Below are 25,634 nucleotides of genomic sequence, written 5' to 3' on the forward strand. Positions count from 1 at the left end.
TGAGGCGCTGCAAAAGTATCGAATCTCACGTACTAAGTTAGCTCGGGACTCATACCAAATTGGTATGGCTCACGAGCAAACGTAGTATACGTCGTCTGTACTACGCCACTATACCGTTAATAGTAGGTTTGCAAGTTATTGTTATAACTTCAGGATCATTAAAACAATGCCCATGCTGATGAGGTTTATTCAGTAGAACGTATTAGAAAATGTTTTTTGTTAGCAAAATTAACCTATACTAAAAGTAATGGACTTGTATCATTGTTTTTTTTTCCTTGAGTAAACTATTCATCACGAATCTTATCTTGGATGAAGATATTTGGTAAGTTTGTTACAATAACACAGCATGTCGACTTTAAACACTGTTACATATTTTTATACCGATACCTATCGCCACTATTTCATCGAAATGTTTATGTTAATGTATCGTACAAAATTCTTGAGATTTAAAAGTATGCAAACGAAAAATCTTAGTTACTTTAATTAGCGTAATTATCATTTTTGTATGGGGTTTATAAGAGTTTTTTATGGTAATAGAAATAAGACTAGACAACAAAGGACTTTTCAATCAGTTTTAACATATTTGTGTAAAAAAGTGAAAATGTACGATCTTACAATGCTTCTTCTTTTGGATAATCTTAGCATACCGGAGGTCTTTTGCCATAAAAAACTCTTATAAAAATTACTTGCAAACCTACTATTAATGTTATTCGCTCCGTGCATGACACGCAGCGCCGCCCTCGGTGTCAGAATCGCGCAATACCGTACCCCCGTATGATTAAATCGTAACACTGTCGCTTATAGGAGAAAGTATTATTCATTGAATAAGACGTACATACTGCTATCGCGTAAACATCAGCACCCTAAATAATGGATATGATTATCCAAACAGGCTTTAAAAGTATAAGTTGCAACATAGTTTTTAATAATGAAACGCTGAAAAAAGCTAAAAAATTAGCAATAATAACAATTTAAAAAATTCCGTAGGTTAGGTACGAACTTTTGTCTTTACTGCCCTAATCCACAGCTCCTTCTGTTTTGTTTCATGGGGTCTACTTAGGAATTTATACAGCACCACCCCCTGCTTTTCTTTCTTGTTGCAATTAACAACGCAGCACTGTCTTGTACGCATTTCGTTACTTTGTAAACGTAAACACTGATTCAGATTATACAGCTAGCGGCAGCCTATGTCGCCTGCTTGGAGTTCTTGCTCTCACGTATACAACATTACAGATAAGTATGTGTGTTGTGTACTATATGACAGATGATATTTAATAACCCATTATTCAAAATTTCGGGCGATTTGAAGTGCCTAGCAAAATTATTTATCCGTATTATAGACCCGGTTTGGCTAAATAACATTTTTTTCCGCCTTCGATTTCTCAACTAATTACTTTAAATGAAATAATATCTTTTCTCATATAACACAAAGCTTACTGTACGATTCATGGGGGTACGGGTTCGCCAACTTTGCTCACCTACAGCGCTGCAGTCGTTTTTTTTATCCCCTCCAACCTGATGCACGGAGCGGATAGTGGCGTAGTACAGACGACGTATACTACGTTTGCTCGTGAGCCATATCAATTTGGTATGAGTCCTGAGCTAACTTAGTACGTGAGATTCGATACTTTTGCAGCGCCTCAAGCGTTCTACTGTAGTGTAAAGCAGAAGCTTTAGTAGTGCATTTCATGATCTACAGTTGTATATAGGTCTTTGTACTACCGTAGCAGACTCTTGATACTACCGTTGCGTTCCACGGGCGCTACTGTGGTATGTGACGTACTGTACTCCGGTAGTATACAGATATGCATACTACCATAGCATCAGAGCTCTCTCCTTGTATACTCATTTATATTCAAATTATTCTACACAATAGCAACAATACACTCCGCAACTACGTCCATCATTAAGGGGTTGCATTGGTCTGTTATCATCTTTTATAACTGTCCGTTTAATTTAATGCAAATCATGAAACGTAGAGCCTGGCTCACAAATCTTGAAATAATCTTTTAATTCCTTTATTACTCTTCCTTCGTCGCTGCAGCTCTCACCGTATGGATCTAATAACAATATAGTGCAATTTTTTTAATCCAATTTTATTACTCCCCAGTGACATGCAAAGAAGTATACCATAATTAAAATATCCTTCAAGGGGTCTTTCATGTAACATAATTTATTGTTTGTTTTGTTTTTTATTCTTCTATTACTCTCAGTGAAATCACCTATAATAGAAACAAATTTTGGCTTTCTACTCTTCATTTTAGATTCAACACGCTCGTTACTACATATGTTTATCTCCTTTTTATCGTCACACTCTAATACTAGGATGAAATTTTCAGAATTGTTTAGTGTTGCAGTTATTGAATCATGAAACATTTATTCTTTATTTTTCTTAATTCTTGAGTTTTTAATAGTTTTATTGCAAATAGAATTGAATAATTTGTTTTGAGTTAAGTTTTCGTTTTTTTTTATTACTTGCTCATTCATCTTTAATAATATTTTTTTCTTGGTTCTCCCCTTCTTCTAGTTCAGCTTTATTTTTATCATTAATTTCGCAAATTTCTTTACACATCTTTTGAGTTTAAGTTGCGTTGTTGTGGCCCTTTTTAGATTTTTGATCTTTTTTTCATTTTCCCCACTGTTCAGTTATTGATGGATTTGGAATAGTTTCAGGATATTTCGGTTTACTAGAATTCTTGCTATTTTTCAAATCAATTTTCACATAAATTTGACTTAAAACATCATTTCTATGACTTTCTAGTAATCGAAAAACGTCCCCTATAGATGTATTTTTGGTGTCTTTAATAACATTATCTTTGTTTGTCTTGTTCGTACTCTCTATATACGCGTTCGTGAGACCTGATAAATTTGGAGCAAAAGCATCTAGATCGACAGCCGACCCAAATGGGAAGTAGGGTACCCACAATCTTAGAATATCATGCAGAAATTCAGGAAGATGATACTTATTTTTCACAACATTCACATTTTTTCAGCATCATCGTCTTCAAGCGACACTTTAAAAATAGAAACTATCCTATTGTATCTTTTGTAAAAATGGGATTTTTGATACTTTGGATCTCTTTCATTAGCCATATTAGTATTGTTATCATACCAATCTTTACTTTCCTCGCTTTTTTCGTATTATTTCAACTAGCCTTCAATATCACTGTCCGTTTTGTTTTTTGCTATCATATTTCCTAGTGCTGTAATGCTCTCATTAGATTTATTTTTATTTTCAGTTAGTAGTATGGCAGATATGTGTTTGAATAACTCATCAAAGTTTTCTGACGTTCTGCGGGTACAAAGTGCGAAAAAACACTCCAATAAAATGTCGTTTGACCCTTCAATTGTGGATAAGTGCTTTTAATTCTTTTGGATATAATATGTTAAAAATGAGCATAACATAATTTTATTATAACTAAATCATTCAAGCTTGTATTATTTGGATCCTTGCAATAATCATACAGTTTATCTAGATAAGTTTCAATAGGCATCAAATTTCATTCCAAAGTAATAGAGTGGATGAAGGCCCAAGACTTATCAATTACAACCGCCGATATGAATGGCCATCTATTTTCATCCATTGCAAAAAACTTATACTGTTGCAAACAATGGCCAATGGAAGTGATGTCTTGTGCAGTAGCGATCATTCGCATAATTTCTAATATTTCGTAATCTAATTTTACAGCAGCAGAATAATACAACAAATTTTTACTTCCCAAACCTGTGGGGACTCGACAAATAAATCCCGTAGCATCCATACATAAAACTACCCGTTTTTCTTGACTAGCAATTTCTAAGTCCTCTTTCGTGTACATAGCAACAGTTATAGGCAAGCCTAAATATCTCAAGATTTTATCCTCCTATTTTTTTTTGGAAACCCAATACTGTGTTACGTCAGACAGATCTCGAGACTCTAAGCTTAATTGGTTATTACACCTATCTTCGGATGACATTTTTTGGAGAACCGGTAAGCGTGACAAGTTTTGCATGTGTCCATCCCAAGCAAATTTCAAGTCCGTGTTTCTAACTAAATTATTCAGCATATTAATTGGTTAACCATACTTAAAACTATGCTTCAGTTGATATCTTTCTGATCCACTTTTTCGCTTGAAAATTCGAGCGTTTGTAGTGTTGTGTTTTTTTGTTAATCTTTCGCTGTACTTAAAATATTAACGGTAGTGAAAATTTCATCAAGATGACCGACTACAAATTTATACCTAAGTTATTTCCAAAGTATGCAACATTAAAAGTTATTAAAATCTTTATTATCACTTTCACCATCAGAATTACTTGGAAAATTGTCTTGTCCATTACACTCGGAATTTTTGTCGCTATCCTTAGAAACATACTCATCATTCGATTCACGATTTAAATTGTCATTGTTAATTTTTTCATCATTTAGCTGTTTTTTAGTTTTGACCGTACTCTTTTTAAAATCACTTTCATGACAATTTGATGTACTTGATGCGTCTGAATCACTACTTCCGTTAGAATTTGAATCACTGAAATCGAGTTCATCACCTAAAAAAAAAAAAAAAAAATAGATGCCTCCATTTGTTAATAACTAATAAAGTGAACAATGTTTTTTTATACATAGATATTTTTTAAAATCAGAAATTAACTATTTTGGTGACTCTTGCTTCCATCAATTATTCATATAAAATCTATATTCAACTAGTATATAGTGAACAAAAGCGTGGCTTTCTAATTGAGGGGAGGAGGGGGCATGTTGTAACAATTTTTACCAAAAACAATACTACTAATCATCTGTTTTATATTTTTTCATCTAAAAAGTGCTGATCGATAGCTTAACTGTTCTACTATTATATGGAAAAAAACAAGATCAAAATTTTCAATAAGTACATCACACAAGATATTTTTCCGAAAAAAACAGTTGGTACAACTTTCACTGCCATGGGGTTTAGTTGTAACAGCTGTGGGGTAAGTTGAAACAATCAAATAGACAATTTCGATATAAATTAAAGCTTCGTTAGTTATTATTTTATAAACTTATAGCATTAAAGGACTTAAATAATGACTCAATGCGCTGTTACTGACTAAATTCAGTCTTCTTCAGAATAACAATTAATACATAGGTATGACACAACACCCACAACACATTTAACATGTGCCCCCTTTTTACATAAAATAGATTCTACCCAGTCTTCACGAGACTTGCTATATATAGGCATTATCACAAACAATACAATACCACTTGTTAGTTTTTGGTTTTAAATCGGGACTTAAAAGTACTTTTTTGACTTTTTCTATCTCATCTTTTTTTTGTTGATTTGACCTTAACTTTACCTTTCTCCCTTTTTTTTAATGTTGACTCATTTTTTTTCTGTTTTTTTTTGCCAATCTTTCCTCACGTTCTTTTCTTAGAATTTCTTTTTCTGGTGTATCTGTTAAAACTGTAGATTTTCTTTTGTGCCTGATTTGCTTCGTTTCTTTCCGTGGTGGTGCTTTTGGAAAAGGTCTCACCCTTGAAGGTGAAAAATCATCTTGCAAACCTGAACCACTTGGAGTCGGCTTGTCTATCTGACATCTGATTTCAGGAGTACATAAACTAGGTTTGAGAGTGCATTCTAATCTTAGATTATCGGGATCCAATGTTGAATCACCTGTATCATTGTTAGCTTCTTCAATGGGATTTGGACGATCAGTAACATATTATGGCGAAAAATCACTATCTTGAAAAGTATTAGTATTTAAAGGCCATATGCCAGAAGCTTTAAACCCACTCATTATATTCGAAGGGTTTAAGGAAAGTGGCAATAAGTCTCTTATCATACCAGGAATGTCATAGATGGTCATTGTTTTTCCTGGATGACTAGTCATCCAGGCTGCCAGTTCTCTATTCAAATAGTTCTTGAAAGGACCTTAAACCTCAACATCTAGAGGCTGCAATCCATGCGAACAATGAGGTGGGAAAGATAACATGACGATGTTATTGGTTTTGGTTTTTTCTACGACCTCGTAGTGAATATGTGAGCTACGATTGTCGAGCAATAAAAGAATGTTGTATTAAATTAAATTATCTAAAAATTCAATAAACTCTTTGTCAGTCATCCAACCCAGCGAATTCGCAGCTCCAATGCAATCTGGGGGTTCTCCACGAACAAAAAATTTTGAGTATCTAACTCTGGGGAAAATAAACATTGAGGGAATGAATATACCAGATGCATTGATAGCACAACAAAGTGCAACAAGAGTCCCTCTTTCAGCTGAGGTGACAGCTCCTACATGTTTTTGTCCACACGCAGCAACGATCTTCTTTGGTTTTTGCACAGTTGTCACACTAGTCTCATCCACGTTCCATATACGAGAAGCGGTGAATTTATATTTCTCAAGAAACCCTCGATATTGATCAAAGAAAGCATTCATATTTGTTCTGTTAAAAGATGTTACTCGACATAATGACGTTGCTTCTGGTGTTCTCAGAGACAACTGAGGATGTCTGCTCATAAAACTTTGAAACCAATCATGGCTAGCCATATTGTTTTTATGCCAAGACTTAAGGATATTTTTTTCTTTTATTTGCACAGCGCATTGGTGAGCTAATTTTCTTACATCAAGAGGAAGCAGCCCAAAGTATATTTCAGCGCACTTGAGAATGTAGGTCGACATTTTACTCTCTTCTTCAGAATTAAAAACTAGCCTAGGCTGAAGATATCCAACTTTATGAGATTTGTTATTTTCTTTTTTCTTGATATACCTAGCTAGCAATACATGGCAAAGATCAAAATCTCGGCTTGCTTGTCTAACACTGCAACCAGTCTCTGACACTTTGGTTGCAGTTAACTGATACATCTCGTCTCCTTGGCTTGCCCTGTCAGTCTTTCTTTTATAATTTTTCATCCTAGAACAAGAACATGGAATAAAATCATAAAAAATAAATGCAAGTACTGTGGAGGCAAAACTGGGGTTAGTTGTAACATGTTACAACTTTCTCCAAAATACTGTTACAACGTGCCCCAACGCATGATTTTCTACATTTAGTAAAAAATTTCCGAAATAGTATCACTTGACTCAAATTTTAGGACAGAATATTAAAATCAAATATATTTTGAAGCTATGTATAAGTTTCATTTTGTAAATTAATAAGACATAGTCGTAAAAAGCAAAATTTATTAAAGTGAAAATTTTACGTTACCTAACCAAAATAAAGCACGTGCACACGTCTGCTCACTGCGTTGCCTTGCAGAATGCTGACTATGACTAGGTTATTCTACGATGTATAGAAAGAAGATTAATACGAAAAAATTCGATAAAAAATTTATATATTTAACAAAAATAGCGTATTACTACTTACACCTGTTACAACAAGCCCCCTCATCCCCTACATATATTTTTAGTATTTCCAGACGTTCCTGTGATATCTTTCATTTTTACTCAAGAAATTATATCTTCTTTAAACTTAACTAATATTAGTTTTCGTCATACAAGTGTCATAGTCTCCGGGGCGTTTTTGCGGACATAACGATAGCCCTGGAGCGGTGCAGTGATGGCGCGTGTGTGGTGGACAATATTTTTCCTACCAAGGGAGGAGCAGGGTTGCAAAAATGATCAAGGTAGGAAAAATAAATAAAATAAGGTAGTAATAACTCGTTACTTAACTTGAAGTCACCTTTACGTACGTACTTCAATTTGCAGTTTTTAAGTTTTCAATACTAATAAGAAAAAAAACATCGATTTTCCTACTTCAGGCATTTTTGTAACCTTAGTACTCCCTCAGGAAGAAATATAGGATTCGCCACTCACATGCATCCGACAAGGTGCACATTTGTGACGAAAACTACTTTTTTTTACAATACGTTTCATTATAATTTATAAAAAGCAAAACTATATTTATAGATAATTGTAAAAGTACTCGTATCAATAAGTACGAAATTCTACAATAGCAGAAGAAAACGATTAAATACATGTTTTTTGTATATAGTTTTCTTGTATCTTTTTTTTTGTGACTACTCTGTGCTTGCTACAATTCTAACTGATGACGCTGTTGATAGAATGACAGAAATTTAATATAAGCTCATAAAAATCAACCAACCTTTATTATTTATTGCTTTTTTCCCCCCATAACATTTCATATTTGGCCACGAATTCCAAGGAACATCAAAGGAGTCGTCGCTTCTATTATCAATTTCTGGCTCGATTGTAGAGTTTCTATCCGGTTCATCATTATTAACAACAGTGGGCGTAAGTTTTTGTAAATCAAAACATTTATCATGCTCGACATCTGTTACCTCATGACTAGTCTTGATGACCGTTTTGGTCTTATTTGGTAGTACACTGTCTCTCACCTGGTCAAAACACATGTGACTTGTATGAGATTGAATATCATTTAAGTGAGGCATAGAACTAGCATGAAAATCAAAAGTTTGGCTATTAACATCATTGTCATTAGTTTTGTTATCACTTTGAGAATTGACAGTTGTTTGATTATGGAAAACAATTTTATCATCCTTAATAGGTCGTGAGATGCTATCTTTCACAGGTTTATTTACACTATTTCTCTTAATTTGTAAGTTTTCTTCAAGAACTTTCCAACGACCAGAGCGGTGCTATCCACTAAATAGTAATTTCAATAAGGAATTTTTTTGGTCAGATTCTGGATCAAATCTACCTAAAAAAACTATACTTGTATCAATCTTTCGATACGTCTCTATAAATACTTTGTACAATTTGGAGAAAACAGCTACTTCGTAAGCAGTTCCAAATTTTGTATCACGGCTCACGATTTTTTCGTAGTCCTTTTTGTTCTTGTATCTTTCTTCTTCACTAGGAGCAAAAATAGTTACTTTTTTAGTTTCCCAATTCATAAGTGCATAGTCAACAACTTCTTTTCGAATATTTTTGTAGCCAATACTTTCATCTCCATGCAAATGATAAGAAAAGCATCTGAATAAGCAGTTCCCATCTGTTTTTATCTGCTTTATAACGTGGTGCTTATTATTAATGAAAACCTCTCCCATTTTCAATTTACATATCTATACGATTGTAGTTCTGTTGTCTTGGATAGTCTCATTTATAGTATTCAAATTTTTTGACTTATTCATTGGTTTATTACCTGAACAGGTATTTTTCATATGAAAATCTATACTTTTCGCCGATGCAGATCCATCTTTGACATTTAATACTTCGTTTACTGCCTCATGATTAACTGAACTTATGTTGGTCTTTATATTCATGAAGTCACAATCACCATAAATAGTCTCGGTTGAACTGTATCCATTTGTGTCCTCTGGATTCCTATTGAGAGAGTCTTTTTCTTTTCCAATATTCAGCCTTTTCCTTACTTCCTCTTTTAGAGAATTTTGCTCGCGGTTCCATAAGTACTGAACATCTTTGTACAGTTTTTTAGTACACGTCATTCTAAATTCTCTGTAAATCTGAATAAAAAAAAAATTCTATGGAAAAATGTAAAGATAACTTTAATAATCTTTTGAAAAATTTTCCCGTAGTATTTTTTTCTTGTATCTATGAGTGGTTTTATTATTATATCCATAAAATCAAACAAGTAGTGTTCTGCTGACACAGTATAACTTGTTTATCTTTAGAGATTAACAAAACGCTATGTCGATTATCATATCGGAAATATGTACTGCAACCACCCAAAACTTATGTCACATTGATGTGTCAAATTTATTCTTTACAAATACATAAACAAAAATTTAGAAATTTAGGGCTTAGGGTTAGGGCTCATCGAAAAATTCTTCAAAAATTTTTATGCACTTGCGAATCTTGTTCGCATATTATATTTCCGATCAACTAAACTTGTATACAAGAAATAATACATACTCGGAGTATACAAATACATATTTTTTATGTAATTTCAAGTAATCCAGGATGAGATTAACAAATTTTTTCGGCTTATAAAAAATCTTTCCAAATTATTGAGGTACTTGCAGACCTTGTACACAAGGTGGTTATGATTATGATTCCGGCAAAGTAATATGATTTAACAAACAGATCTTTACGTTAAGTGTTAAAATTATTTTTTTTCAAGCTGTTTTTTGTGGTTTCGGGATGTCTACAATAATTTTTGCGGGAAGTTCAGAATATTTTCAACTCGATTTTCTATTTTTCAGCATACTTCAAAACTTATAACAAATAAAGGTAATGATTCCGGCTAATGAAAATAAAAAAAGTTGTAAGATGTTAATGTGTAGTATGTATATAAATTTTATTTAATCCGTTTTTAGTGGTCCAAGACAAGCTGTATATACTTCTGTTGTGAGGCTTTTGAAAGTTTTGGAATAGGAAAAAAAATTTTTTCAGAGTATACGCCTAATCGATAAAAAATTTTGAAAAACGAAAAAAAAACTCATCCTCCGGAGGGTCTGAAGTTTCTCGCGCTCATATCTCGTAAACGGTAGCAGATACATTAAAAATAAAATAGCAGCGTGGAGGGCGGAAAATTTCCTACTGATACGATGTTTTACGTATAGCCCAACAGGGCTCCCAAATCTTTTAAATTTATAACACAAGCACATATCACCATATGACCCAGGGTGCTCACTGGGCTCTCTAATAAATCATTAAATCTTGAATAATCACGCAATCGACTATCACTCGATTACCGGGGGTGCTTACTGGTCACATTAATAAATAATTAAAATGTTAAATAATAACACAAGTGCCTATCACCCAATGACTCGGGGCGCTTACTGGCCACTCTAATAAGTAATAAAATGTTAAATAATAACGCAAGCGACTATTACCCGATGACCCGGGGCGCTTACTAGCCACTCTAATAAATAATTAATGCTTAAATAATAACGCAAGCGACTATCACCCGATGACCCAGGATGCTTACGGGGCACCTCGATGATGAATAAAAATTAAACAAATAAATTTTAAAAACAAAAAGTTTTTTCATTCTGAAACTGCCGTATGGGAAACTTTTTTTTCAATTACATAAAGTGATGAAACGAATACTGTATGAAAGTATTTCTTACAAAACCGTTGTGGTAGTTTACTATCTGAGGTTTTTAGTAAAAAATAAGGAAAAAAAAAAATTCATGTCACAATGTATTTTTTAATAAAACAGCTCTGGTAGTCTTGCTATCCAAAGATACTTTATTTGAAAACACAACGAGGTTTCGGACATTTCGGATATACCATGGCCTTCTTTTGGTGCACTGAATTAAACAAATAAAACAAAGGTTAAAATAATACGATGACCGCTGTATCGTGATATAACAGAACGGGAACCAAAACTTACACAAATAATTTCTATTCACTAATATGTGAAGCGTCTACAAGCCTGTACATTGAAGTGTACAGTCCGCTAGTCTTTACAATAATGTAAATTTTGCAAGCAGCTTACAAGGCTTAAACTCGATACATGTAATTATTACAAAAGTATTAAGAAGAGGGGGTTATATGTTATTGTGTGACATATAGACAGGGGTTGACACGTGTATATTTGCCATAAGGAGAACATGTGAAACATCAGTGGAATTTTATTTTAGATTTTTCCAGAAATGTTTCATAGCAGTTTTTAAAATTTTGGGTATCCATTATTCTGTTTAATGTATTGTTAGTAAGTTGTATGTGTATCATCTCAGAAAAAAGTCTTTTATATAAATTAACTTCTGTATCTAGAATTTGAACATTATTAAAATCAATAGTATGATTTGTTGTTTTCACATGTTCTCCTAAAGCCGATCTTTCATTTTTTTGTCGCGTATCTCTTATGTGTTCATTAATTCTCATTTTTAATGCTCTACGTGTTTGCCCAACATAGTTTTTGTTACAGACTTGACAACATATTTTGTAATCAGTGTTAGTTTTTTTGAGAGAGGGCGAAATATCCTTACCTAATTTAATAATACAATTGAATTTATCAATACATTGGGAAACTACGTTCTAATACAATTTTTTTAGTATTGAGGTAGCTTTTTGGATAGCGGTGTGGAGAGAGTCTAAAGGAAGGGAAGCAGATGAGCATACGCTGGATCGGATTTTTGGTTTTTAGTTGGGAAACTGAGCACGATCATTTTTTTCAAGTCCGACAAAAAATTTTGACGAAAAAAAGTCTCCAAGAAGTTTTACCTTATCTCATCATACTGAAAATGTCCTAGAGTTTATAATTTAAATAATGGGGAAAAATATTTTTTTCGGGACTTGCATTTTTTCACGCTTGTGGGACTCATATTTTTTCGCACGGTCGCATAATCAGCTGACGTTTTGATATCAAAAATCAGCTGATTCTTCTCAGCAGTGAGGCCACGAAAACCATCAAATTCGGCTAATTTCGTTACCAAAAAAAAAAAAAAAAACCTTTACTAAAGACTATGCCTAATATATAGAAAAACCTGCAAAACGTTTAAAAAAATTTATTTCTCGGAGACTTTAATTTTTTTTGTCAAAATTTTTTGTCGGACTTGAAAAAAATTATCGTGCGTTCCCAACTGAAAACCGAAAATCTGATCCAGCGTATGCTTTTCTGCTTCTCTTTCCTCCTGACTCTCTCCACACCGCTCTCCGTATAGGCGTATACACATTTACACATCACCGTGCATGAGATGCCAGAGCATGGAGGGGAGCATGGCTATACTGTAGCCTGGCTGCGCCGCCCCGCCGCTCGCTGCTCGTGGCTGACGCATCACTCCTTCTCACTTATTCTTGTAAAGCCAAGTGCAAAAAATGCTTTACAAAATTTTTCTCTTAATTTTGTGCATGTTGAATGATAAGAAAAACATCATATGGTATTTTTACTTTTATCGTATCTGCTACCGTTAACGAAATATGATCGCGAGAAACTTAAAACTCGATTTTCACATTGAACCATTAATTTTTAAAATGTTTTATTATTTTTTCCGTAATCAGCGTCATTTAATACACAAAATTACAAATAAAGCCAAGTTGCACATCAAATTTCTAATTCACAGCTTAACCGAGTTGATTATGCAGCCTGTTAACACGCACTCTCATTCTCTTTCCTGCTCCTTCTTCGTCCGCCAGTGAAGCTCGTCAGCCTCGTCACTTGCTTGGCGGCGAAGAGAGGAGTGGTGAGAGCCAGCGCTGTCACGCTAGCATGTCGTTCCATCATTGTTTTTGAATGAAAAAAGGATCTGGGCGGATATTCTGGAACATTCACGCTCGTTGAAATCCGAAAAACAGTCATTTATAATGTAATATTTCGCATTCTATCGATTGGTGTAAGCCATTTTCTTTAGAACAATTCCAGTGTAACAAAGCATAATTTAGAAGCTGTAACTTTTGTCTATAACTTCTTGAATTATCAATAAAAAAAATCAATCATAGTTAACAAATTTGTAAAATGACAAAGAATCCACTTTGTTACAAGCTCTTCCACAAGTTACAGCAGGAGTAGTGTACTTTCGTGTTGTTCAGTTTTCAAAGAGCTTGTGTCAAAATTTTTTTTTTATTGCTATCACTGCATCAGATATTTGAACTCATACATGTAAGATGAGTACATTTCTGTCAATGAATTCGTCATACAAACACTGTTTTCTTCAACTTATAGTCCTTATATCTTATAAATATTATGTGATTGAATACCTGGGAAATTGGTTCTGGTCACATTCAATAAGTGACTGTGAGTTTTTTTATGTATTATTTGTAATATGGGAGATATATAATAATAACTAGAGTAAACAAATATTATTTTATGTGTTATTTTTTTTTTTTTGGGTGCGGTTTTATCAATCATAATACAGATTTTTTCCGACTAAACACTGTTTGAGGCAATGTAACAAAAATTTATCTTAGTTACAAATGGCTGGCAAACAAATATTTGTACTGTACAAAGTAATGTGACACGTCACTGTCTAAAGGAATTATTTAAAAAAAAAGTAAATTATCCCATCATTTCCAAATTCGAATTATTGACATTCTAAATCATAACCAAACTTTTTTGTGTTGTATAGTGTAACATCCAAATAAATGTAAAACGCATCGTATAATTTTGGAGTGGAAAGATTGTAAGTACTGGTAAAACGATTTTTTATACGACGGTTACACGATTCGTGGACTTTAACCGTATCTCTTGTAGAATCAAGTATATGTTTTATAAACTAACCTTGTAAAGCAGCAAATCTTTTGCTGGAACTTCTCTGGATAACCTGAAATTCACATTCTCAATACGGAAAATATTTTCTCATATAATTTTTGCCAACTTTTCAAATAGAGATATTTTGGCTTTATTCCTCATTTTAACAATGTTCTGGAAAACTTCGACTTGTGATCGTATACAGTCGACGAGACCTTCATGTAAGTATCCTCAAACTTATGAATAAGGATATACTAATGCCATAAAAAAATTGGTACTGTAGTAGGGCATTAGATGGAGCCACCGAAGCATTAGAAAATCGTCGTACCGGACCAGCCTCACACACGCCGTTCCGGCAGTGTTGGGTTAGGCTGCAGTCACATGGAGCGAAATTAAGCGTGCAGGACAGAATTGTCCCCATACGCCAATGCGTTACATCTATCCTGCTGTGCAATAGGTCCGCAGTAGCAGGATTGATTTAACACATTAGCTTATGGGGACAATTCTATCCTGCACGCTCTATTGCACTCCATGTGACTGCAGCCTTAAGCGGATTCAACATCGGAATTTTTTCTCTAGATCGTATATACAGCTATACGATCGAGGGAGAAAGTTCCGCCAAGCAGACAGCAGTGAAGGGGCATTGCCAAAAACGGTACCCACCACGCGAAAAAATTAAAAATTGTAATATTAATAACACAAGCGCCTATCACCCGATGACCCGGAGCGCTTACTGGCCACTCTAATAAAGAATTAATAAACAATATATTATTAATTAATAGCACAAGCACCTATCACCTGATAACCCGGGGCGCTTACTGGCCTCTCTATTAAACAATAAAATGTAAAATAATAACACAAGGGCCTATCACATGATGACCCGGGGTGCTTATCACACCATGACCTGGGGCGCTTACTGGTCGCTTTAGTAAACAATATACTATTAATTAATAGCACAAGCGCCTATCACCCAATGACCTGGGGCGCTTATTGGCTTTTCTAGTAAATTATAAAAAGTTTAATAATAACGCAAATGCCGATCGTCTGATAACCCAGAGTGCTATTTGGGTTTACTTAACATTTTATTATTTAATAGAAAGGACAGTAAGCGCCCCGGATCATTGGGTGATAGGCGCTTGTGCTACTAGTTAGTAATATACGTTATAAAGCTTTATATATCGTTTTATAAAGCGACCCGTAAGCGCCCCAGGTCATCGTGTGATAGGCGCTTGTATTATTGCTTGACATTTCATTATTTAACAGAGCAGCCAGTAAGCACCCTGGGTCATCGGGTGATAGGCGCTTGTGTTAGTAATTAAGATTTTATTATTAAATAGAGAGGCAAGTAAGCGCTTCTTAAGCTCTTAATAAATGTGTACTCCCAGAATAAATGATTCTCCCAGTATTAATTTTGTTGTCCGGAATCAGTTAAATTGTAAGTATAAGGTTGGTGAGTACGTAAAAAACTAATATATTTTCGATATGATCAAAGAAATCGTTTTGGTGACCTTGCACTTGGAATTGTACTGATTCCGGCTGAGAAAACTGATATTAAGGGAAAGGTAAGCACTTAAAGTATACGAGAACTTATTAATGTCGTTAATGTAAGTGGTCCAAACTTGACTAAACAAATTCTTTTGGCTAATAGAAAATATCTAAAACTTTCTCAAGTATCCACGAACTTCATACTTGCAGTTGTATACTTGAAGTAGAGATATTCGCAAATCTTGTACTTACAATTGTACTGATTCCAGCCAACAAATCTTTTTTTGGAAAAAAGGTGTTAACTTGTGTAGTGTATGAGTGTGTAGGTAACGTTGCCTAAGTGTGCAGTTTGTGGGCGCTACAAAATATGGATCAACAATCGGAGTATACGACTATTAATTAATTTTTTTATTGTAAGTGGTGGACCCGACTAAACGTATTTTTCTAGCTAATAGAAAATATATAAAAATTTTAATGTGTGTAAGGTTCGAAATTTTAATACGTTTCACTTTTTATTTCAATCCATGATGTATGAAAAAATCAAAGGTCCAATCTGAAAACTTGTTTCATAAGGAGTTCTTCAATTGATATTTTGCCTGTAAAACAGAACATTTTTTACCTACATTCATAAATAAAATTAGTTTGCAGCTACTTATATGCTCAGATATGTTTACAAACATAAAAGACTGTTTTATCTATGACGTAAAAAAACAGTTTTAAGTATATACGATAGTAAAATTTATCCATCGCCAGCTTTCAATACGATTTCTGTCGTTGGGGCCATTTACAGCTAGATTTTGCCCCCTAAAAAATAATTGCAGCTCTGGAAATGTTGAAAATCATAGTCATGTACGTATTACAACTTCCTTGTAGCATATAAAAAAAAGTTAGAGGTCGAATGTTAATTGTGATTCGTATAGAAGTGCTGTAATAGCTATTGTAGCCGATGAGCTGGTCATTTTCATTATTTTGTTTGACAATAAAAGTAAATTGCAGCTTCGGGTACATTTCAAATATTTGTCCAAACATGAAGGACTGCACTACTTTTTATGTGAATAAATTTTTATAGGTCTAATCGACTTACAACATTAGCCATTGCCGTTTTTGTACCGATTGTGTATTTTTTTTTTTGCCATTTTTGGCATTATTTTTTGGATCATTACGATCAATTGCAATGTTTTTAAGGTCTCAAATTTTAATACCTTCAATATTTTATTGCAATCTCTGATATATAAAAAATTTGGAGGTTGAAAGTAAAGTTCACATTGACAAGACCTATTTTTATACTTTTCATTGGTTCAGATCCGTGCGTTAAACTACGGAATCTTATTTAAGGCCATTTTGTCAGTATAAATACTAGTTTCTTAGTATTATTTATTATATTTAACTATTTTAGTCTGTACTCATACTACTTTAAAGTCAAAGTTAAACGTTGCAAATTTCGTTGCAAAGGAACGTTCTGTTCTTCAGCGAGGTGAGTTCCTCTGGTGGCGTTGTTTATCGGGCTGGCGTTGATTACCTCGGCGCTTGACGCGTGATGGTGAGGCTGAGATCTCTTTGTCGTGCTGTAACTTGTTGCTGGTACATATGACGAGGCGGGCGACAGCCCACGTGGAAAGGCTGGCCAAGAACGCAGGCTCGCAGAAGAATGTCACTTGCAGGCGATAGAGGTAGCGGTGCCGTGGCGCAGCCAGTAGCGCTGTCAACAAGCAGGCAGGGCCGTGATGTCGGTGAGGCGTGGCTTGAGTCCCAGGAGAGATGGGGCCACGTGCATTTAGACGGTACGGCGACAGCGTGATCAGATGCAGGCCTCCAAACTGTAGCCACATTTACCTCTGGATGTGCGTGTTATCGGCATACCATGCCAACGTCGAAGTCACCATTATGGGGCTCGTCTCCGGAGATGAGGATCTTGATACTGGAAAGTAACGAGAGACTTTAGTATAAGGTTAATTGGTCTTTATTGAGTTATTGGTTACGTACAACAATTGCATAGCAGAGCAGGCGCAGAGGGACAGAAGTCTGAGCATCGTCTGTCTCGTAAAAGAGGCCACTTCCACTCTTCCTACCAATGGTATTACCAATGGTACATGAATAATGAGGAATACACGGTAAAATAATAATATTATGCTCAAAAAATAACGAAAATAATAGATGTTAACGTAAATACATGAATTTCAAATAATAATCTCCAATTTTAACTCAAGCTCTAATTCCTGGTTAAATACTTAATATATGCCTAATAATTATCATGCCAAGAGTCTCGTCAATAGCTACGTGGTTCAGACTGCGTAGCGTACTTTTGCTCTCTTGCATGCTATTCCGGAGGACAGTCTTTTATTATTATTATTTTTTTTGTAAGTATACCGTTCCATAAATATATTAGTTTTATAGCATTTTGCTTTGTTTTAATAAGGATAAAAAATCGTTTTAATTGAAAGAAAAAAAACATTTCATTTCATCTAATTTCTTGAGTAACAAATTATGGACTAAAAATAAAATGTTATTAATAAATTAAGAATTGTAAAATCAAAATTATTTAAAAAAGGATGATTTTTGTTGGTTTTTTAAGATAGATATAATTATTAATTGGATAGATATAATATAAAGCATAGCACATGGCTTAATGATTTTGATAAAGAGGTACGTGCATTGCGTAAAATTTTAAAGTAAAAAATAAGAGTCACTTTTTTCCAAATACTAAGTATAATATAAAAAATATCAGGTGTGGGTCTCAGGATACCCGACAGAAGTGAAACTTCTTACTCAAATGTTATTAAACTTGGTATAACAGAAACTAAGAAAATTAGAGTTCACCTAATTTAAATAGGTCTTTGAAAATCCGATATTCAAATAGTAAAAAAATTTTCTTATAATTACGCATTTAAGTACGCGCGTGCATAGAGCACCTATACTTTAATATACTACTCATGTTACACTTGATTCGCGCATTCTAAGTACTTCCATGTTTGCTATGACATATGTAATTATAATGCATGTACGAATTGTTGATCGTGTAATGCAGAAAAAAACTTAAATGCTTACCATACTTTTCTGGAAAAACGTTCTCTTGCCCAGTTAAGTGGAACAAAAATCCCTTTTATTCAAAATTACTTTTTAGGCATTTGGAATAATATTATATATATATTATCAATATTTGTTGAAATCATCGTTTCCGACTAATAAAATTTTTTTAAATTTTAACTACCATAAGAGTAAAATAATCCACTGTATGTGATTGAGATAAAAACAATAAACATATAGCTATTTTCCACTGTAAAAGTGTAATTTCTCATTCAATCCGTTTTCTATGATCAGTGATAATTTAATATTAAAATTTACCCGCACTTAACTTATTTCTACCAATCTCAAAATTAATAAGAATATAGGTTTTGTCACGTGGCCATTATTCTCATAGTACGTTACAGAGAATAGAAAATAAATCAATTTACAGTAGGATATATTAGATGTAGCTTTGCTTTTGAGATACGGCTTATTATTTTTAGAATAATTACGGTTGTATGAATCTGTGTAACATAAATTTTTGCACGTTAATACATATTTTCTATACGTGCAATTATTGTTGGTCTATTGGGCTTCCCTTTCAAAATACAATTGCTTTTCTAATTTTGAGAGGTTTTGTTGTAACAAAAATTTATTTAAATGTATAGTTATATTGAAATTTATAAGTCCCATTTAGGCCTATCCCAAATTTTAGATCATATTTTCAAGTAGAATGGCTTCTTGAAATGATTTTGTGAAAGCCACCGTGCCACGTAAAAAATCGAGCTGACGGCACACAGTGTGTTCATTGTGTCGTTCTTGTCTCCCGCATGAATGTATCATACGAGCTGTAAACACATTTGTTTACGTTTGTGCAAATATCCCCATAACTGTAAACGCGATGTTGTTGAAACTTTGCAAGAGTATCAATGAAATTGTCATAAATAACATATCCGTTTTTCAAAACATTCTCATCGCTACGTCAAGCGTAATAGGTATTTTTCCACTATTTTTTGACAACTTACATTTAAGTCCATGTTAAAGACGATGAAAAAAGAAAACTTCATAAATTTTTTTCTCGAAATCTGTAGACGCGATTGTGATCTAATTCGGTGATAACATTCATGCAATGTTTCTTTACAACATTTTTTTTTTAAACATTTTCATCGTTAAGTGAATTGCGCCCCAACTCCCTTAGCCATGTAGCCATTGACAAGACTCTTGGCATAGAAATTATTAGCCATGTATAAAGTGTTTAATTAGGAATAAAAGCTTCAGTTAAAATTAAAGATTATTATTCGAAATTTGTGTATTGAAGCTTACAACTATTGTTTTCGTTATTTTTCTAACAGAATATTATTGTTTCACTGTGTTTTCCTCATTATTCACGTAAAATTGGTAACTGCCGCATCGAAGCTAGCGCCACCTGCCTTATGGAGGGCCTACTACAGCTAAGAGACGTGAGTTTTCAGTGCAAAAAACTGACTGCTTTGGCCGTCTATACTTAAAACGATATATTATATATTTTCTGATTTAACTGATATTCAAAAATTAGAAGATTGGCGCGCAGGAGGGTGAATCCCCACAAGTATGTGTGTGTATACAGTATATAGTTGTTCGTGCGGGGCATTTCACAGAACCCCCCACAGTGCCCTCACAATCCCCCAGATTTTTGTCGCTCCCCCAAACCGCGCCCTCACAGCCCCCCCCCCACTAAATACGCTTGGTTTTTGAACTGTTTTATTTTCATGCAAGTTATATATTCGATTTCAATTTTTTCCTCGTTTCACGTTTGTTACTAACAGTTTCACACTTGTCTAGAGTTTTATTATAAAATTAGAAATGGTACTGAAAAATTTTTAACACTTTTTTTCATAATAGTATATCAACCTATTTTTCACACAATATTACGAAAAACTCACTTTGTGTGTTCGCAATAAGTGCACGGGGTCATTATGGTACTTAAGTAATCGTCAAGCAATCAATATTAGTCAATCACCAACTTTGTGCACTCTTTACGTATCATATTGTTTTTAAATTTTAATGAGTACTATTTTTTTGTTTTTCATCAATACAGGATAGTTGGGAAGATATAAATGAGGAAAAGAAAGATGTGGAAAAGCCACCAGAAGCTCCTAAAACTAAACCTAAACCTAAAAAAACTCTACAAGAAAAAATTGAAGAAAAAGAGGTATAAATTAATTGAAAAAGTATGTCTTATATGTTTAAAATGCAAAGCTTACTGAAGTAATTATTTACATTTATTAATTCTAGAGGAAAGCACGTGAAGAAGCCGAGAGGAAAGCAAAAGAGAAGGAAGATGCCATGACACCGGAAGAGCGACGAGCCGAAATGCTGCGGCGTCAAAAACTCCAAGAAGAAGCGGATCTTCGACTTGCAATGGAGACTTTCGGTTTGTTGAATCTTGTAGATTTTAGTCCTCGTACGCCCAAAAAAGAGAAAAACTATAAGCGGTAGCAGCTGATTACTTATTTACTTTTTTGAAAAAAAAAAAAGAAAAAAAAAAAAATTATTTTCTTCCAAATTTCGTGGAATAAAAACACGAATTAACACATTTAACTTCAAATTTATTGCACATTAGTGAAAATTTAATGTTTCACATTCCTTAAGATTTAAATTTTTAAATTCAAACATATAAAGTTAGTGTAATACTAGGGAACAACTTAGCCTGAAAAATAAAAAATGCATAATCAAGCACTTTAAACTATGTTGATTGTTTGCAACGACCATTTTTGTGATGTTTTTTTATTTTGTGCTTTACAAAAATGTTTCGTTTTAAATCCTCTTACTAAAATTCGTTTATTTCACTTTAAATTTTCTATTTCAATTTTTAACAATACACAATGGCCCAAATAAAATGTAATTTTGCGTGAAACTTACGATAGTACTGTTGATACCCTCAAACAACTGAGAATTTCATCTCAATGGCAATGCGTTAGTATATCTATATGTATTGTACGTATAGATGTATTACCCGTGCTTAACTTGATTTTATTCATTCAATCGCTAATTTAAAATCTTACAGTCACCAAATAAATGTTTTGAGGTGATCAACATGTAATTTATGTTTTAGCGTCTTCTCTGTAAACCTTTACAAACATCTTGTAGGTCAGTTTTTAAAATGATAAATAAATCGCCGTTTTCTATAAGAATACGTGTCAAACTGATGAGTAGTAAAATTTCCCCTATGTACCCTAGATCTACTAAAATTTAATTAGATCTTTTTTGGGTACTTATAACCTAATATGTTCAATTTTATAAAAATCTTGTAAGTCAGTCAATATACGACAGTACTACCTTAAGCTTTTTTTTACAACAGTTAAAATTATTGTAATAGTAGTTTGTATTTTGTACGTATATGTATACATGTATTTGTGCATACGTCAAGCCGCTTATTTTCTTAGAAATGTACAGTTTGTTACATGCCCTAGGAGATTAAAAAGATAATGTCTTAAATTTTACGTGCATAAACGTCCACTGGCGAGGTTGCTGGTAAAAAACGTACGAACTGTAAATTCTTTAGATTTATTGAATTAAGGTGCTCCGAGTGATCTCAGAGTTTTCTAGGTTAATGGCCAAGACCGTATATACTGATATACTTCATGATTTCTTGAGGTTTTGTGCATAAGCACACGATCAGTAAGAGCTAATTTAGGAGTGAGAATAAAAAACTCCAAAGTCAGGTGTTAGTTTGAGCAACGTTTCGTTGGTCTTAACGCCAACCTCATCAGGCTCAGTCTATATCGTTAAGACGATCTATATCGTTAACGATTATACAGTCTGTAACGATCGTCTTAACGATATAGACTGAGCCTGATGAGGTTGGCGTTAAGACCAACGAAACGTTGCTCAAACTAACACCTGACTTTATAGTTTTTTATTCTCACTCCTAAATTAGCTCTTACTGATCGTGTGCTTATGCACAAAACCTCAAGAAATCATGGAAACAATTGGGAGCAGAACGGCACGTTCAACAAACACCGTACTGATATACTTCAAACAATACACTCGGCATATAAATTTTCATTTAGTTCTGAGACTTCTAATACGTATAAGTGTTATGTCGTGACATGACTAATTTTATTAATAAAGCGTTAAAAATTACTGATAATATAACTGTATGTCAATAAAAGTACTATTTTCTAAAAACAAGCCATTGTGTTACATTTAGTTTTCAAATATCCTTGACGCACGTGAATTTTAATTGATAATCTTACAATTTCATAATGATATAGGGTCTTTCAAAAAAACAAGAAAAAACAAATTCCTAAAGAATGATCAGTGTATTCAATTTGTATAAATTACAATATCTATTATTTTAATTTTGAAAGGAAACAAAATTTATATTTCATTTTTTCTGTTGCTGTACAGCTCGAATGATAACTTCTAACTTTTAAACCATATACTTGTACGAGAAAAAAAAAGAATTATTTGCAATTCTGAATACGGCATTTCGGTGTTAAAGTTACTTTTTTCTTAAAGGTGTAACAGAGGGATTATCTGGAATCGATGCTATGGTTCCCACTACTGCTGATGAATTCAAGGAACTCCATGATGCACTGATCTCGAAATTCAATCAGCTTAATAAGCATGCAGAATTTCCTTCATTTGCTGAAGAGCTAATAAAGAATGTTTGTATAACACGTAAGTAGATATTTCCACATTTTTTGCATTGCTTAAACATACTTGGTAAATCAGCGTGGATTTTTGTTTCTGTTTTCAGTCAGCATCACTTCTCTTAGAAAAGTGAAAACCACAGTAGAAAGTTTACACAATGAAAAACTCAAAATGGAGAAAGAAAAAGTTAAAAAAAGCAAGGGTAAAGGTAAAGCCAAGTTGAAGGTCGAGGGCGATAGCGAATACGGTGATTTGGCGGCATACGATGCAAATGATTATGATGATTTCATGTAGCGACTTTGTACTGCTTCGTACAATCTAGTCGCGTAATAAATCAGGCATACCTGCGTTATACAAAAAGATGACTAACAAATTTGTCAAATAAGCACGAGTTTCTATGCGCCGTCAGGATCTGTGCAGTTGTATTATAGTTGCAAAGTGAATTTTTCATGCATATTTATATTGGTTTTAAAGTTCGGCAACAACACTCAAGATCTTTGTAAACAAACAGATAAATTAATTTTTTTTCTTTACAAGGTTGACTTATCTGGACTAATGGGATAAATGTTTTAAAAATGGTTTATTCTATTGATTATTAACAATAGAATTTTTATTATTTGCTGAAAAAATATTTTTTCCACACACTATGTGGTTCATTTTAAAAAAATAAAGATTCTAGCAAATGTTTGTATCTTGATGTGTCTAGATTAAAAAAAAATTGCAATTCAAAGTAAATTTTTTGTTTATACAATTATTGAACATTTAATTTGGTCGCTTATAGCGTTTACCCTCAAATTTTTGATGCAGTTCAAAATAAATGGAAAAAAATTTCCGTAGATTTTTTTGCTCAATCAGTCTACACTATTTTATGCATAATTCCCAGACCATATTATGATCAACACTTTTTGTTCAATTTTTTTTTTTTTTTTTTTTTTTTATAAGCACATTGTTTGCGAGTACCTTTAAGGTTTTTTCTTACAGAGATTATAGTTGAAAGTCACATTAACCAAATTCACCGTTACGGTAAAAGAAATCATGATAATAATAAATAGTATTCTATAAAATAATTTTATATAATAAATACTAAATCTTCATTGTCACAAAACCATATTTCATTAATACCATAGCTAAGAACCATGAACTGTATAGAATGTTTGGATCCACATTATATTATCAATATTTGAGATGAAAAACATTATAATAACATAGTTTTTATAAAAAATTATTGAATTCCGAAATTTTGTAACAAACGAGTTTTTAAAATTTTCGTAACTATAAGTTATTTTGTGTTGAAAAATTTAGTGTGACGTTATTCATCAAAAAATGTCTATGCGTAACGTTTTCATCCTGTATAGAACGATATGTGAGAATGCTGACGACTGTATAGAGCGAAACATGGATGTATTCTTTAAGATCTTATGAAATATTAAGGTTATGCGAGTGCTAATAGCAAAAAAAAAAAAAAGAAAGCATAGTTTAATAATGCTATGAGATCTTTATTAAAAATCAAAATTTTGTAAATAATCCTAATAACTTATAACCTTTATTTTAAACATATTCTCTGATTTTGTTGATGAACTACTTTACTACTGATTAAAAATTTGATATTTTTACAATTCGCTTCACTGTCTTTCTTGGGGTTATTGCCGTTAGAAGAAAATATATTAAAAAATTTTAGTTCTATTACTGCCCAAAAATATGAGAAAAAAATACCTAAGGTAAAAAAAAAACTACTATGCCTTGCGTGGGTATCTCGTGAAATAAAATGTAAACGTGCTCATACCTTTCTGTATTATATATTTGTTACTGACAATTTAGTTGATACGCCAGGTAAGTATCTTTGACGCTACGATGGGTCGCTATGTTCAGGACTCTAGCACATAATCTGTATATCTATTTATATCACTCACATTACTCATACATATCGGTGTATGTCACTCAACTTACGTATTAAGCTCACAGACATGAGATTCTGAGTCGGTGATTAGTTTATTATGATTGTGTGCGTGTTTGTCCTGATAATGGCAGACTGGCAGAGTCAATCAGGAGAATCTCCTGCATCTGCCACACTGTCCCTCAACCCACACAGTACTGTATCTGGCGCAGAGTGCTTAGATAGAGATATAATAGGTTTGTTCATTTATCCACCTTGTAGCGCTCTAAGGCCTCCGAGCGATCTATAAATGAACACAAGTTCTTTGTCGGAGCACTTAGAGGCCTCCGAGATATCTTTATGCTATATAGGTATACTCACCGCTTATAACTGATGTTTGTAAATACTGAGCAGTTATAGTGAGTATACCTATAAAGTATAAAGATATCTCGGAGGCCTCCAAGTACTCTGACAAAGAACTTATGTTCATTTATAGATCGCTCGGAGGCCTCGGAGCGCTCGGAGTGCTCTGAGGTGGATAAATTAACAAACCTAATAATAGAGACCACTAAATCCACATAACCCTGTTTGTCGATGTTTTCATTG

At 33.4% G+C, this 25,634-nt stretch overlaps 1 protein-coding gene across 2 annotated transcripts in view; it reads left to right on the plus strand.

The window, feature by feature from the left end:
- Positions 1-24,924, plus strand: part of eIF3j (eukaryotic translation initiation factor 3 subunit J) — a 101,399-nt gene extending 76,475 nt beyond the window's left edge. For both annotated transcript variants that reach the window (XM_089597553.1, XM_089597554.1), the window contains 4 exons: positions 20,595-20,708; positions 20,792-20,930; positions 23,021-23,182; positions 23,262-24,924. In XM_089597553.1, the coding sequence (XP_089453679.1) occupies positions 20,595-20,708; positions 20,792-20,930; positions 23,021-23,182; positions 23,262-23,449 (603 nt within the window). In that variant the 3' untranslated portion in view covers positions 23,450-24,924. The remainder of the gene's footprint in view (positions 1-20,594; positions 20,709-20,791; positions 20,931-23,020; positions 23,183-23,261) is intronic.
- Positions 24,925-25,634: the final 710 nt, after the last annotated feature.

This window comes from Copidosoma floridanum, unplaced genomic scaffold (assembly GCF_036245765.1).
Source record: "Copidosoma floridanum isolate Cflo_tuat_1 unplaced genomic scaffold, Cflo_Japanese_pri ptg000033l, whole genome shotgun sequence".
NCBI classification, from domain to species: Eukaryota; Metazoa; Arthropoda; class Insecta; order Hymenoptera; family Encyrtidae; genus Copidosoma; species Copidosoma floridanum.